Raw genomic sequence first — 13,728 nt, forward strand, 5'->3', positions numbered from 1 at the left:
ACAGGCTGTGTCTTCTTCCTGCTTTGTTTATGGAGTTTATGAACTTGCTGTTAGTATTTTGAAAGCGGAAGTGAAGTGTCTGTTCTCACGAGGTGCCTTGACGCCGCTTCTTGGGCCGTTTCTGGTGAATCACGTGGTGAGTGGGAACGCCCGGTGGATAAAAGCAGCGCTCCTCCCCCCGCACGCCGTCAGACTGTACTTTCGTTTCTGGCAGTTCTGTTGCTGAACTTATTGATAAACAGCAAACAAAGACTGCCACGGGGTAAGTCATGCTATTGTTGGTACGAAGGCGATACGAAAAACTACCTTTAAGTAAGAGTGTAAGTTGTCTTTATGCTTACGGTAACAGTAGAACACCATTTTGTGGACTTATTCGGGGTAGGCAGGTGAAATATTACATATGACGTAATTTTGCCCATTTTGATTAGAGTCCAGTGTCCTTAAATCAGACATGTAGAGGAAAGAAAGCAATGATTCAATATTTCTTAGGCTCATGACGTCACGTCTGATTGCGCTATAAGAAACATAATAATTCGGTTGCACAGCAAACGTCTGCTGCGACTTACAGTTACACTGAGTGGATGTCTGGTAGCTGTTACTGCTCATCACATCACTGCGACGTTACAATCACAGGACGCCATTGCCTCACATGACATTCTGCTCTTCTGCCTGCAGATGGCGCAGTGGCAGGAGCTGCTGAGGCTGGACTCGGCGCTGCAGAGCAGAGTGAGGCAGCTGTACGAGAAGAAATTCCCCAGAGAGATCCGCCACCATCTCTGCATGTGGATTGAGAGCCAGGACTGGTAAGAAGGGCCTGGATGGATGAGCAGGCTCCGTTAGAGAGAACACATGCTCGATGATATTAATCAGTCTTTTGCTGACTGCTTTGTTTTGTCTCCCTGTTCATTGTGTACTGACAGGAGGAACAGCCAAGAATACTCTGATCTTCTTTACAATACCACAACATACATACATTTTCTCCATAATGGTGTTTTTACCTCACTATTAGGGAACTTGACCACATGTCAAGAGGTCTTAACTGACCTGTGACAGGCTTTTCTTATTGAACGTCTTAAATCTCAGTTTTAAAGATGCTTTTTTTCAGTGTGCCCTCGTTCAGCACTGAAACTACATGTGTTTTCTCTGTTTCTCTGTGTGTTAGGCATTCTGCTGCTGTGGATGAAAACAAAGCAAAGACTTGTTTCCACGCTTTCCTGTTGTGCTTGGAAGAACAGTGGAACCGGTCTGTCCAGGAGAACAACATTTTGCAGGGACCGGATTTTTCAGGGATGAAAGACTACCTGGTGGTAGGGCAGATTTTAAGTTACAACAGTCTCACAAATTCCTTCTTTATCTTTTTTTAAGAATAATTGTACTTAGTAATTGGATATTTTTTTTTTGGTTTTTGCGTAGGAAAACTTCCAATATCAGCCACAAAATCTGGCCATACTTCTCTCTGAATGTTTGAAGGAGGAAAAGAATATTCTTGCTTCAGTCACGGAGGTCCAGGTGAGATGAAACTTGGAAATAGTCAGAACGTGAAACAAAAGAGGTTTTAAAGAACTATAAGACCTTAAAGGTAGGGTAGGAGATTTTGAAAACTCAGTGAGAGTCAGCCAGATTTTGAAAGTAAACACACGCCCTGTTCTCTCGGAGCTCACCCTGAAGCCACGCCTCCCAATCGGCCATCATGCACGTACCTCTCTGGTGCGCGCAGAACAGGAAGAGATTGACAACCAGCGAATACTCTGCGCAGGGGCGCCTCGTAGGATTGGCTGATGTTTTTAGTGTTTTCTAGCTTCCACAGATGATTCATATTCTTCGTTTTAAAGTGAAACTGCCAAACTAATTGGTTGCTATCGGATTGTAAAGAGAAGTTACACTAATTTAACAAAAATTGCATCAGAATGAGATCTCCTACCCTACCTTTAAAAGGTGATGTAGTGGTCCCCTTGGACTTGAAGAATGAGACGCAGCCTCGACGGGTGTATGGAGTTTATTGGCGTGGCTCCGTGAAAGTACTACAGCCGCCATTAGCACTAACAGCACCATAAGCACCGTGAAAACTGCAGAAATAAAACAAACTATGCTACAGTTTCACACAAATACAAAATAAACAACACAATACACACAGATACGCCAAACTCCCGTTGTACACAGACATAAACAATCAAATGTTTAAAGTTACCTCATCCCGCTTCCAAAGGGCGCTAGCTTAAACAAGAACTCTACGTCAGAATTCAGATTGCTCGTCCTTTTCCTCTGCTCAAAGCTTTCCGTGCAGGAGAAACCATAAAAATGCACTGGGGAAAGGAAACAAACGCTATTTATAATGCGAACTCCGCCACAAGGTGGCACTGTATCCCCATGATACTACAATTATTTTACTGACCAAAATACAGACTGTTTACGGTCATTTACACTCCCACCAAATCCTGCTACAATAAACGAACTGAAGCATATAAACAGTGAGTGAACAATACAGGATTTCTTGATACACCTTTATGTGGGTTACCAAACAAGAGTGTAAACATGCATATCATACATACTAATCACATATATAAATACATCACCTGGTGTAATTAACTCTCAAGAAGGAGCACCAATTTCTGAATAGGTCTCTCAATTATTGTGAGTGTGGAGGGGTTTTTTTGTTTGTTCTGGAAATTCCGCACTCCAACCTGCACTCTGACTCTGCGGACTAAACCATCACTATCTTGGACAGCTTCAACAACTCTCCCCAACTGCCACTGATTTCTTGGAAGGTTGTCGTCCTTTATAATAACAATGTCATTCACTTTGACATTGCGCTGTGAGCGGTGCCATTTCTGTCTTGTGGAAATGTTCAGAAGATACTCTTTCTTCCATCGACTCCAGAACTGTTCAATCATGTACTGCACTCTTCACCACCTCTTTGCAGCATACAAATCTTCCTTTATGAACACTCCAGGAGGTGGGAGGGCAACCTTAGACTTCATCATGATGAGATGATTCGGGGTTAAAGGTTCGAGTGCGTTTGGATCATTGATTGAATCCACTGTTAATGGTCTGCTGTTTACAACAGCCATAGCTTCATAGAACAGTGTTCTGAGGGAAGAATCATCTAGACAACCTGAACATTGTGCAAGTGTAGCATTTAGCACATTTCTGATCTGGCGTTCCCAGACTCCGCCTGCATGGCTTGCAGAAGGGGCATTAAAGATAAATTCACACTGCCTTTCGGACAAGAAAATCTCTAACATTTTTGTATCACACTGCTTCAAAGCTTCCTTGAATTCATTCCTAGCTCCTACAAAATTTGTCCCCTGATCACAGTGCAGCTGTCTGACAGCACCTCTGAGACTAATGAAGCATCTCAACGCGTTGATAAATGAGTCTGTAGACAGATCTTCAACCATTTCAATGTGGACTGCCCGAGAACAGAGACATGTGAAAATCAAGCCATATCTTTTGTACTCTTTACGAGCTTTCTTTACAAGAAATGGGCCAAAACAGTCCATGCCGCTATAAGTGAAGGGAGCTGAAGCTTCAACTCGCACCTTTGGCAGTTCAGCCATTTTCTGCTTCTCTGTGGGACGACGAAGTTTTCTGCATTGAACACAGTTGTATATCAGCTTAGCAACCAGCTTGCTGGCGCTGATGATCCAAAATCCATTAGCTCTTATCTCCATATGAGTTTGGCTTCTGCCTTGATGACAAATCTTTGCATGATAGTGTGACAAAATCAACCTAGTGATATTACTGTTTTTCGGAAGAATGACAGGATGTTTAAACTCTCGACTGAGGGATGAATGCTTTAATCTTCCACCAACACGAAGGAGTCCTTCAGTCCACACAGGATCGAGGGGGAAGAGCGAGCTTGAGCTTGAAAGATTCTTTCCACTCTCAAGAGTTTTAATCTCATGGTGAAAAGCTTCCTGCTGAACAAGACGAATTACCTCATCGGCAGCTCTTTCACGCTCCTCTACAGTCACATGTTCACTGTGTTGCCTTTGTCTGGATCCTAACCTTTTAATTCTTGCAACCACTTTAATAAGTGTTGTCCATGAGGAAAACTGATCCAGACGTTCGAGGATGTCTTTATAGGTTTTGGTCTTTACTGCAAATGTCTGGATTGTCTTCACTTCTGGATCACCAACAAGTAGCTCTGTGGTGGAGCTGGGTGTGTGACGTAGTTCTGTCTCCCAAAGAAATCTGGGTCCTGACAACCAGTTTGTTGTGCAAATGTGCGAAGCATTAAGACCTCTGGATGCGTGATCAGCTGGGTTCTCTGATGTCTCTACATAATACCATTGAGATGGATCTGTGTTATCTCTTATCAGCTGAACACGGTTTGCAACGAATGTGTGAAATCTTCGTGCCTCATTTTTTATGTAGCCTAGCACTACTTGTGAGTCCGTCCAGAAAAACTCTTGGTCAATTTTAATGTCAAGTTCACCTTTTAGCATGACACTGACTTTTGCAGACACCACTGCTGCAGCAAGCTCTAGTCTTGGAATGCTAATGATTTTTAAAGGAACGACTCGTGCTTTGGCCATTACAAGGCTACAGTGGACTTCATTGTCGCTGTTAATGTACCTAAGGTACGAACATGCACCATACCCTATGTTGCTAGCATCAGAAAAATGATGCAACTCTGTTCTGACAATGTTCTGAAAGTCATGTGGGTGGTAACATCTTGGAATCATGACCTCTTTCAGCTTGTGGAGACCGTTTATCCACTCCTCCCACTGTGGCTTTAAGTCCTCAGGAAGAGAATCATCCCACTCAATGTTTCTGTGACACAGTTCTTGAAGTATGCACTTTCCACTTAGGATGAATGGAGCGATGAAACCAAGTGGATCGTACACAGAAGCAATGACAAACAAGGCACCACGGCGTGTTGAAGGCTGGTTCTGTAAACTGATATTAAAGCTGAAGGTGTCATTCTTTGTTGACCACTGGATGCCAAGTACTCGTTCGGCAGGGGAAAGATCTAGTTCTTGAGGTTCAGTGGTGGTAGCTCTTTCTGAGGAGTCTATGCAGTCAAGAGCTGCTTCTTGGTTTGAGTTAAACTTATGAAGACGCAGACCTCCTGTGACTCTCTGATTAGGGTTTTAGCATCTTCCACAGTTGAAACACTGGCCAACCCGTCATCAACATAAAAGTTTTTCTCTATGAAGGTTGAGGCTAATGGAAAGTCATTTCTCTGTTGCCGTGCCAGGTGCTTCAAGCCAAAGTTAGCACACCCTGGAGATGAGGCAGCTCCAAAGAGGTGAACAGCCATTCTGTATTCTTGTGGTTCCCTTTCCAGCTCTCCTCCTTCCCACCAGAGGAATTTCAGATAGTTCCTGGACTCAGAGGAGACAAAGAACTGGTGAAACATCCTTTCAATGTCGCATGTGATGGCTACAGCCTCCTTTCTGAACCGACAAAGCACTCCTACTAAAGGATTAATCAAGTCAGGTCCAGTTAGTAGAGTGTCATTGAGGGAAACCCCATGAAACCTGGCTGAGCAGTCGAATACCACTCTCAACTTATCTGGCTTTCTAGGGTGGTAAACACCATGGTGGGGTAGATACCACTCAGTCTCATCTTCTCGTGTTGCAGGTGCTAACTCTGCATCACCTTTACTGATTATTTCTTCCATAAAGGTTTTGTACTGATCGTGATATTGTTTGTTGGCCTTTAATTTCCTTTTGAGGCACTGAAGGCGAAATGTGGCTAGCCTCTTGTTGTTTGGTAGTTCAGGTGGCTTATTGCTCTTAAAAGGAAGGGGCATCTCAAGGTGGCCACTGTCTTTCTGTGTGATGTTGTCACTAAGGAACTGTATGAAGTGAACTTTTTCTTGGGACACGTGTTTATCTTCATACATTTTTTCAATGAAATCTGATTCTAAAGCCTTTAGAATATCAGAAGCTGTGGGTTGTGACATTTCTTTGGCTGTGATGCGATGCACAAAACTCTGGTTTCCCTGCCTGTCCAGGTGGGGATTGGAGGAGCCGATTATACTCCATCCAAGCTCTGACCGCTGTGCAAATGGTTCATTTGTTCCACCTAAAACGACTTCAAGAGGAGCGAGCGCTGATGGACAATCATATCCAATTAAGAGCCCAACATCACAGTCTTGAAGGGGGGGCAATTTGTCTGCCAAGTGTCTCAGGTGAGGCCATTGTGACGCTGTTTGTTTGGTGGGAATATACGACTTGTCAACAGGGATGAAATCACGAGTGTAAGTGTGTTGTAACTGAATGTGCTTGTCAGATTTAAGTCCTCTAACTTGTAAGCCGTGGACATTTTTGCTGGTTATAATTGTGTCCATTGCTGTCATAGTGCTAAGTTTTACCTTTACTGATCGTGCATCTACATTCAGTTTGCTGACTACATCATCTAGGACAAATGTTGAGTCACTCTGTGTGTCAAGTATTGCATAGGTGAGTACTTCTCTGTCTGGCTCTTTGACTGAAGAAACAAAGACTGGAACAATACTTGAAGTAGCAAAGACATGTTGTGTTGGGATGTGACCTTGTGCGTTTCCTGGTTTGTATGTTGTTCTGTGGAAGCAGAATCATTTGTTGCTTCTGCAGACCTATGTTTTCCTTCTTCATGCAGACAGGTTGGATGTCGACGGCTGCAAGTACTGCATGTATGTCTCCTTTTGCAGTCTTTACTTGTATGTCCTTTCTTTAAACATCCAAAGCACAGGTGATTTTCACGGATGAAAGTTCTTTTGTCCTCAATTGACTTTGTTGCAAAGGTGGGGCATTTTGCAATGTTATGATTTTCATCTTTGCAGACACAACATGGTAGCCTTGGTTTGTTACTTAGTGTTTCTTGTCTCTCTTGAATGTGACTTTTCATGTTTATGTTTGTGTTAAATGCTCTGGCTCGTCTTGGCAGCCTTTCATCTGGATTCTTGGAGTTTATCATGAGTGGCGATGCAACAGGATTGCAAGCGATCCGTGCTTCTTTATTCAGGAATTCAGTGAAGCGTGTAAGATCTAGATAGTTTCCTGATGTGTCAAGTTCCTCTACAACAATACGACTCCACTTGTGCACAATCCACTCTGGTAATTTTTTGAGCAGCTTATGATTTTCCTCACAATCATTGAGGATGGCTAGTCCTTTAACATGTGGGATTGCTTCAGCACAGCCTTGGAGGAAATCTGCAAACTCTCTAAGTGCTAAAGGTTCGCTTGTGCTGAATTTAGGCCATCGCATGAGCTTATCACGGAAGGCTTTCTGAATAATAAATGGATTTCCGTATCTCTCTTGTAGAAGCTTCCATGCTCCTTGATATGCATTTTCAGAGTCTCTGTAAAAGAAACCTTCAACTGCCTTTCGAGCCTCCCCAGCAAGGTAATTTTTTAGATAAAACATTTTTTCACCTACTGGAAGGGGTTTGTTGTCAATGAGAGTCATGAATGACATTTTCCAATCCAAGAATTTTAAGGGGTCACCACTAAAGATAGTTGGTTCCGGGACAGGTAAGCGGCTCATTGTTAATGAGCTGGCAATTGCTTGAGCCAGACTGGAGGATTCTTGAGTTGAAATTATTTCAGAGGTTGCTCTCTGAGGCTGGAAGGATGCAGCATCTGGATTTAAATGGACTTTAGGCACAGCAGCTTGGAAGGCAAAGTTATTGTCATTATCCAGCTCTTCTTCTGAGCTCTCAGAGCTTCCAAAGCTTTCATATGCTCTAACGCGAGCTGCTGCTACATCAACTTCTCCTTTTACTTGTAACTGCTGCAGTTTTGTTTTCTCTTGCTCCAGCTGGAGACTCATTTCTGCTTCCATTTTTGCCTGTTTAAGTTTCCATTCAGCTTCCAATTGATGGACATGTGCTTGTTGAGCATGAATTTCTTGTAAGGCCTTTGATTGCCTTAACTTGGCTGCAAGTTCTGCTTGAGCATCAGCCCGTTTACTGGAGACACCTGAGGGGTTACTTGATTTTTGTGATGCTTCTGAGAGCACAGTTTCAGTCTTTGTGTGACCAAAGACAGAGCCGTATTCATCTTCGTTTAATATTGCTCTCACTCTTTCCTTTTCAAGCTGGTCATTGTAATCTTCACAAACTGTCTCCAGCCGTTTCTTTATGAGATCCCCAATCTCTTCAGTGAGTGTAACACAAGCATCCACTTTCTTTACAATCTCTGGTGTGGTAGCACAGTTGCGTAAAATTGCTTCATACTGCAGGCTTACTGACTCATGTTTTGTTTTGATGTTATTTTGTAGCTTATTGAGATCATCTCTTGAGCAGAGGGTTTTCAATTTGGACCTTGTTTCTCTTGCATCTTCTTTCCACGAGTCATAGCTCTGGCTGAAGTTCTTCTTATGTTTTTTGATGTTTTGATCGTGCACTTCGTGGCCCTTTTCTGTTAGGGTTCTCTCTCGAGAACTGGATCTAACTGTTCTGTCAGTTGGGTTATCTGTTTCTTTAACTGGGTGTGACATTTTCAAGTTACTGTTTTAAGTCGAGTCTCACCTATGATTGTGTTATGTCTGAATTTAAGATTTCAGTTCTCTGAAAAATGCTATTTATCAGACCTTACAAGTTATGCAATCAAAGGGTTAATTGCAAAAAACAGTATCAGAAGTTGGTGCTGTACATCAATTGTTACATCACCTCACACCTTAATCTATTAACAGAAACCTGAATTATGCCACTTATGGAACCACAATTGTATTTACATACATTTGCTATTATTATTATTTTGTATTCTGTTTCTCAGCACTTTATAGGCTCTCTCCGACCATGTGACTTCATTTAACTCACGTCAGTGTACTTGCAGTGATAGTTAGGAGACCCGGAGCTGACGTGCGTGGCGTTGGGCGGTGATAGCAGTCCCTCACGGATGGCTGGGAATATGAAGCGAAGAGCCTTCATGGGGATTCACCGGAGAGTTTTCACTGTAGCGGTCCCCTTGGACTTGAAGAACGAGACGCAGCCTCGAAGGGTGTATGGAGTTTATTGGCGCGGCTCCGTGAAAGTACTACAGCCGCCATTAGCACTAACAGCACCATAAGCACCGTGAAAACTGCAGAAATATAACAAACTATGCTACAGTTTCACACAAATACAAAATAAACAACACAATACACACAGATACGCCAAACTCCTGTTGTACACAAACATAAACAATCAAATGTTTAAAGTTACCTCATCCCGCTTCCAAAGGGCGCTAGCTTAAACAAGAACTCTACGTCAGAATTCAGATTGCTCGTCCTTTTCCTCTGCTCAAAGCTTTCCGTGCAGGAGAAACCATAAAAATGCACTGGGGAAAGGAAACAAATGCTATTTATAATGCGAACTCCGCCACAAGGTGGCACTGTATCCCCATGACACTACAATTATTTTACTGACCAAAATACAGACTGTTTACGGTCATTTACAGGTGAAGTTATGCTAACAAAATGTCCTTTTGTTTGTGTTAGCGTTGTGGTACTCCAGGCTTGGACCAAAACCAGAGAGACTTGCACAACACAGTCAATGAACTGACACGGCAGACTTCGGTAAACAAACCTTTATATTATCCTGTTACCTTTTTTATCCATCCTGAGTAAAAACATAGTGTCTAAATAGATGAAATCTGATGCAGGAGGTGAAGAAGGAAATTAAACAATTGGAGGGTTTAAATGAAAAGCTGGACTTTGTACAGAAGACCTGGCAGAGCAAAGGTACAGCAGTCAGAAACCGGTGGAAGGATCAGCATCAACGTGTGCTTTACATGTGCTTCATTTGTCCTTTTCAGTAGAGCAGCACAATGGATTGGCCCAGTCCAACCCTGTTGTTGAAGAGGAAGTTCTGAAGCGGTTAGTCTTCATCACACAAACAACACAGGTACTGCAGATGCATTAAAAACCCCACTCACAAATAAAGCTCTGTCTCCTGAACACATCTTTGTTTTATATTATACACATTTTGTTATCATTTGTGTTTTTTTTATTGCAGACTGTGCTTGAGCAGATTGTTAACATCCTAAAGCAGGCAGAGCAGATCGTGGTGACTCTCACTGATGTGGAGCTGCCTCAGTGGAAGCACAGGCAGCAGATGGCCTGTATAGGCAGCCCAGTTGACACCAGTCTAGACCACCTAGAGAAGTGGTAAGCACTGTTAGCACTGCCCTGGATTTTCACAATTGTAGTTTAGGTAGAAACTTATATATATATATATATATACACAAAAAACATTAGTAGCTTTTGTACTGAGCACTGTGTGTCCTCTGTGCAGGTTTACCACTGTTGCTGAAGTGTTGCTTGGAGTGCACGGAGAGCTGCAGAAGCTGCAGGAGCAGAACAGCAAGTACAGCAGCACCTGTGCCTCCGGCCTGGCTGCTTCAATGGGAGAAACAGAGAAATTTGCATTGTCCTTGTTAATGAAACTTGTCACAAAGTAAGATGTGTCATCAGGACTCTGATACACGTGGCACATGTTGCACACTCAGACTGAAACACGTACTGTTGATATGTTTCTTGCATTGCAGTGCTCTTGTGGTGGAGAAGCAACCTGTCATGCACAAATCACAACACAGGCCTCTGATACTCAAGACAGAAGTGCAGTTCAAAGTGACAGTGAGGTAAGCCTGCACAGAAAATTATTTTATATTAGAATATTATTACGTATTACTTAATACTCTAAATGTTTAGAAGAAGAACAGATGCTGTAATTTGTGTTCTTTGGTTGTTAGTATCTGTTTCCCCTCTTTCCAGGTTCTTAGCAAACCTCCCTGAATTTAAGTATCAGCTCAAAGTCAAGCCTATTTTTGACAAGTAAGTTAAAGAAACACTGAATCAGTGACATGTCATTAATGATTAATTTGTAATAATTTTCATAGATTTTATCTAATAAATGTTCTTCTTTGTCTAAATAAGGGATGTTGAAGAAGTTAAGACAGCCAGCGGGTGAGGGAACTAAAATCTGCAACGTTAACCGCTAAATTGTTTTCATCGAAATCAGAATTAACATTAATCCACACTTGTTGTTTGTGGCAGGTTCCGCCGCTTTGATTTCAACAGTGATGACAGCAAGGTGTTGGATGTGGACACTCCAGGTGGAGGGTTGATGGCAGAATTTGGACACATGGTATGGAACCATGAGCTTTTCAAACAAGAGAGATCTAAAAAAATGATGTGATTGACCAAGACACATACAGATTCTGATGCCAAAATTGTTTTTTCTCAGTCACTGAAGGAAAAGAAATCAAGATCAAAAGGACAGTGTGAGGTAAGAAAGTTCAGTAGAAACTAACATCTACTGCATCCACAGTGCATAAATGCAGCTAGTGCGACTGCAGCCACCTAAGTGCAGCTGCTTCCCATTGCCTCAGAATTCTGATTCCAGCCAGACACTGTTGCACTTCTTGATGGTTTGTAGTATTATCAGTGCTGGAATGTGTTGTTTTTCTTCCTTCAGAATCGTCTGGTAGTCACTGAAGAACTCCATATCATAAAGTTTGTCATAGTGTTTCAGTACGCTGGACAAAGGTGTAACATCGAGGTGAGAAACGAGTCACAGACAACTTCACTGCAGAGCAAACGTATGAGTCCTTTAATGCTGAGGTCATGGTGTTCTTCTGCCATGTTTGTCCAGGCCAGCTCCCTGCCTGTGCTTGTCATCTCCAGTACTAATCAGGCGTCCAGCGCCTGGGCCTCCATCATGTGGTGGAACATGCAGTCCACCATGGAACCTTGGGTAAAGACACCACAGCAAATGAATATGATCATCAGTCATGACAGTCTGCAGATTAAGCTGTAGCCAGACTCTGTGCTCCATAGAACCTGTCGCTGTTTTCCAACCCGCCTCCGCTCCCCTGGCAGCAGCTGTCTAAGGCTCTGAGCTGGCAGTTTCTATCTGTTGGCCAAAGAGAGTTGGATGAAAACCAGCTCTCCATGCTCAGAGACAAAATAGTGGGTAATTGTGCTTCAGAAGGAAGGAGCGGTGAGTCAGTGGATCTTTGAAGGACAAGGTTTTGATTCATTCATTTTATGTAACCTGTTGTTTTTTTACAGATGATCCAGATGATCATGTGCAGTGGAGCAGGTTCTCTAAGGTGAGTCAAAAGATTCTGGTCATGACGTTTGCTGCGTTTGTGTCCTTCACATGTTGACCTTTTCTTTCTGTATACCAGAATGAAAGTGCCTGGATGTGGATTGATGGGATCTTGGACCTGATCAAAAAGCACATGGTGGATATTTGGCGGGACGGGTAAGACATTCTGAATCATCTCAGGATCTGGATTTAATCACTATACCTCCCACTGAGCTCTGTCATTCTCTGTATGTGGGTGTCAGATTCATCATGGGGTTCGTGAGCAAGGAAAGAACACGCCTCCTGCTGGAGAAAAAGCCGGCCGGGACCTTTCTGATCCGATTTAGTGAAAGCATTAAATACGGTGCCATCACCTTTAGCTGGGTTGACCAAAGTATGTTTCTGTCCATGTGTGTCTACAAAATAACCAGCATTTCTTGTATTTGTTGACTCACATTTTGGTGTGTACGTGGTTCCCCCACAGACACTCATATCCGTGCAGTGGAGCCCTACACCAAGAAAGAGTTGCAGGGAATTTCTCTGCCACAGATAATTTACCACTACAGTCTGACAGCCCATGGCAAGACCAGGAAACCTTTGCTGTACCTTTACCCTGACATCCCCAAAGATGTAGCTTTCGGACGCTACTACAAATTATCTGGTAGGGTCTGAGAATCGGAACCACTCTATTCAACACATGTAATTATTCCAAAACATTTGTTAATGATTGATAAAGTTAATGATGATGTCATTATGCAGCTTACTAGAAGTCGCTGTCATGTTCTCTGTTCATGCAGAAATGTCATCTACAGTGGACATAAATGGATACGTCAACAGGAAACTGGTTTCTGTGTCAGTGTAAGAGTGATGAACAAGAATGCTTCCACAAATGTCTGACCATCACCCGTGTTGTTCCAGTTCTCATTGTGGCGTGTCATTTTTTACTTTTAGATATCCTATACCACCTCCGTCTCCACCCAGGGAGCAGTCGATGGAGGTTGACACTGACGTGGAGACAGATGTGAGTTTGAAGTATTAATTTCCCTGCAGCTCCCTAAAGCAGCATCTATTTTATATTGTTAGCCAAAAGACGTTCATTTGTGCAGCTGTGATGACATCATTTGAGAATGAGAACATCTGGTTTGCTGATGAACAGTAACGTCTCTGCTTTTTCTTTCACTGCAGACTGACTTACAGCAATTGTTGGATGAGCTGTTCGCTGATTTCTCCAGGCCAACATGTACACAGGGCCATTTTCTCAATCCTCTGTCACTTCAGGGCAGCTATGCTGATTATCCTAACTCCTTCTAAAAAGAGCTGGATCCACGAGTCAGACATTTTGCTTTTGGTGCTGGTGCTAGAAAGCAGCTGGTGACAATTGTACATCATACCAAAATAAGTATGTGTGTTTGAATGAGCACTGGAACTTTGTCATAAGGCACACACTGCACAACACAACCAACGTTCAGTAATAAATGGTTGTGATAATGTGGTGCCTTGTGTTGTACTGTTTTTTTTAAAAAAAATAAAATTATATGTGATTATATTTGAGCGCAGCATGTATCGTATAAGTGTATTTTATTATTTTTTGCAACTGATAAAAACGTAAAGAAAAATGACATTAAGAACACTGTCTGGGTTAAAATGTCAATAAAGTTTATCAAAACAAAACTGACAATGTATTCATAATAATTACACACTGCACCGAGTTTGGAAAACCA

General features: G+C 42.5%; 1 protein-coding gene across 2 annotated transcripts; it reads left to right on the forward strand.

Moving 5' to 3' along the window:
- Positions 1 to 130: 130 nt before the first annotated feature.
- On the forward strand, positions 131 to 13,678 carry LOC114426459 (signal transducer and activator of transcription 1-alpha/beta-like). Of its 2 annotated transcripts, none has more exons than XM_028393880.1 (24): positions 131 to 262; positions 676 to 803; positions 1,163 to 1,307; positions 1,414 to 1,509; positions 9,415 to 9,492; positions 9,579 to 9,657; positions 9,732 to 9,820; positions 9,932 to 10,083; positions 10,211 to 10,372; positions 10,464 to 10,556; positions 10,690 to 10,749; positions 10,852 to 10,881; positions 10,972 to 11,062; positions 11,162 to 11,203; positions 11,393 to 11,476; positions 11,570 to 11,671; positions 11,755 to 11,917; positions 11,989 to 12,029; positions 12,108 to 12,184; positions 12,271 to 12,401; positions 12,492 to 12,668; positions 12,805 to 12,865; positions 12,959 to 13,028; positions 13,193 to 13,678. In XM_028393880.1, the coding sequence occupies exons 2-24, from the start codon at positions 676 to 678 to the stop codon at positions 13,316 to 13,318; spliced, it is 2,277 nt and encodes a 758-aa protein (XP_028249681.1). In that variant the 5' UTR covers positions 131 to 262; the 3' UTR covers positions 13,319 to 13,678. The 2 variants fall into 2 exon arrangements, with proteins under 2 accessions (XP_028249681.1, XP_028249682.1); XM_028393881.1 differs by having other exon boundaries at positions 9,735 to 9,820.
- Positions 13,679 to 13,728: the final 50 nt, after the last annotated feature.

Source organism: Parambassis ranga, chromosome 21 (assembly GCF_900634625.1).
Source record: "Parambassis ranga chromosome 21, fParRan2.1, whole genome shotgun sequence".
NCBI classification, from domain to species: domain Eukaryota; kingdom Metazoa; phylum Chordata; class Actinopteri; family Ambassidae; genus Parambassis; species Parambassis ranga.

Bases quoted from the DNA above. Each gene is read 5' to 3' on its own strand.
- LOC114426459 (XM_028393880.1), top strand. From the start codon at position 676: ATGGCGCAGTGGCAGGAGCTGCTGAGGCTGGACTCGGCGCTGCAGAGC. The intron at 9,658-9,731 runs GTACAGCAGTCA...TGTCCTTTTCAG, and splicing joins GAAGACCTGGCAGAGCAAAG to TAGAGCAGCACAATGGATTG. The intron at 10,557-10,689 runs GTAAGCCTGCAC...CCCTCTTTCCAG, and splicing joins CAGTTCAAAGTGACAGTGAG to GTTCTTAGCAAACCTCCCTG.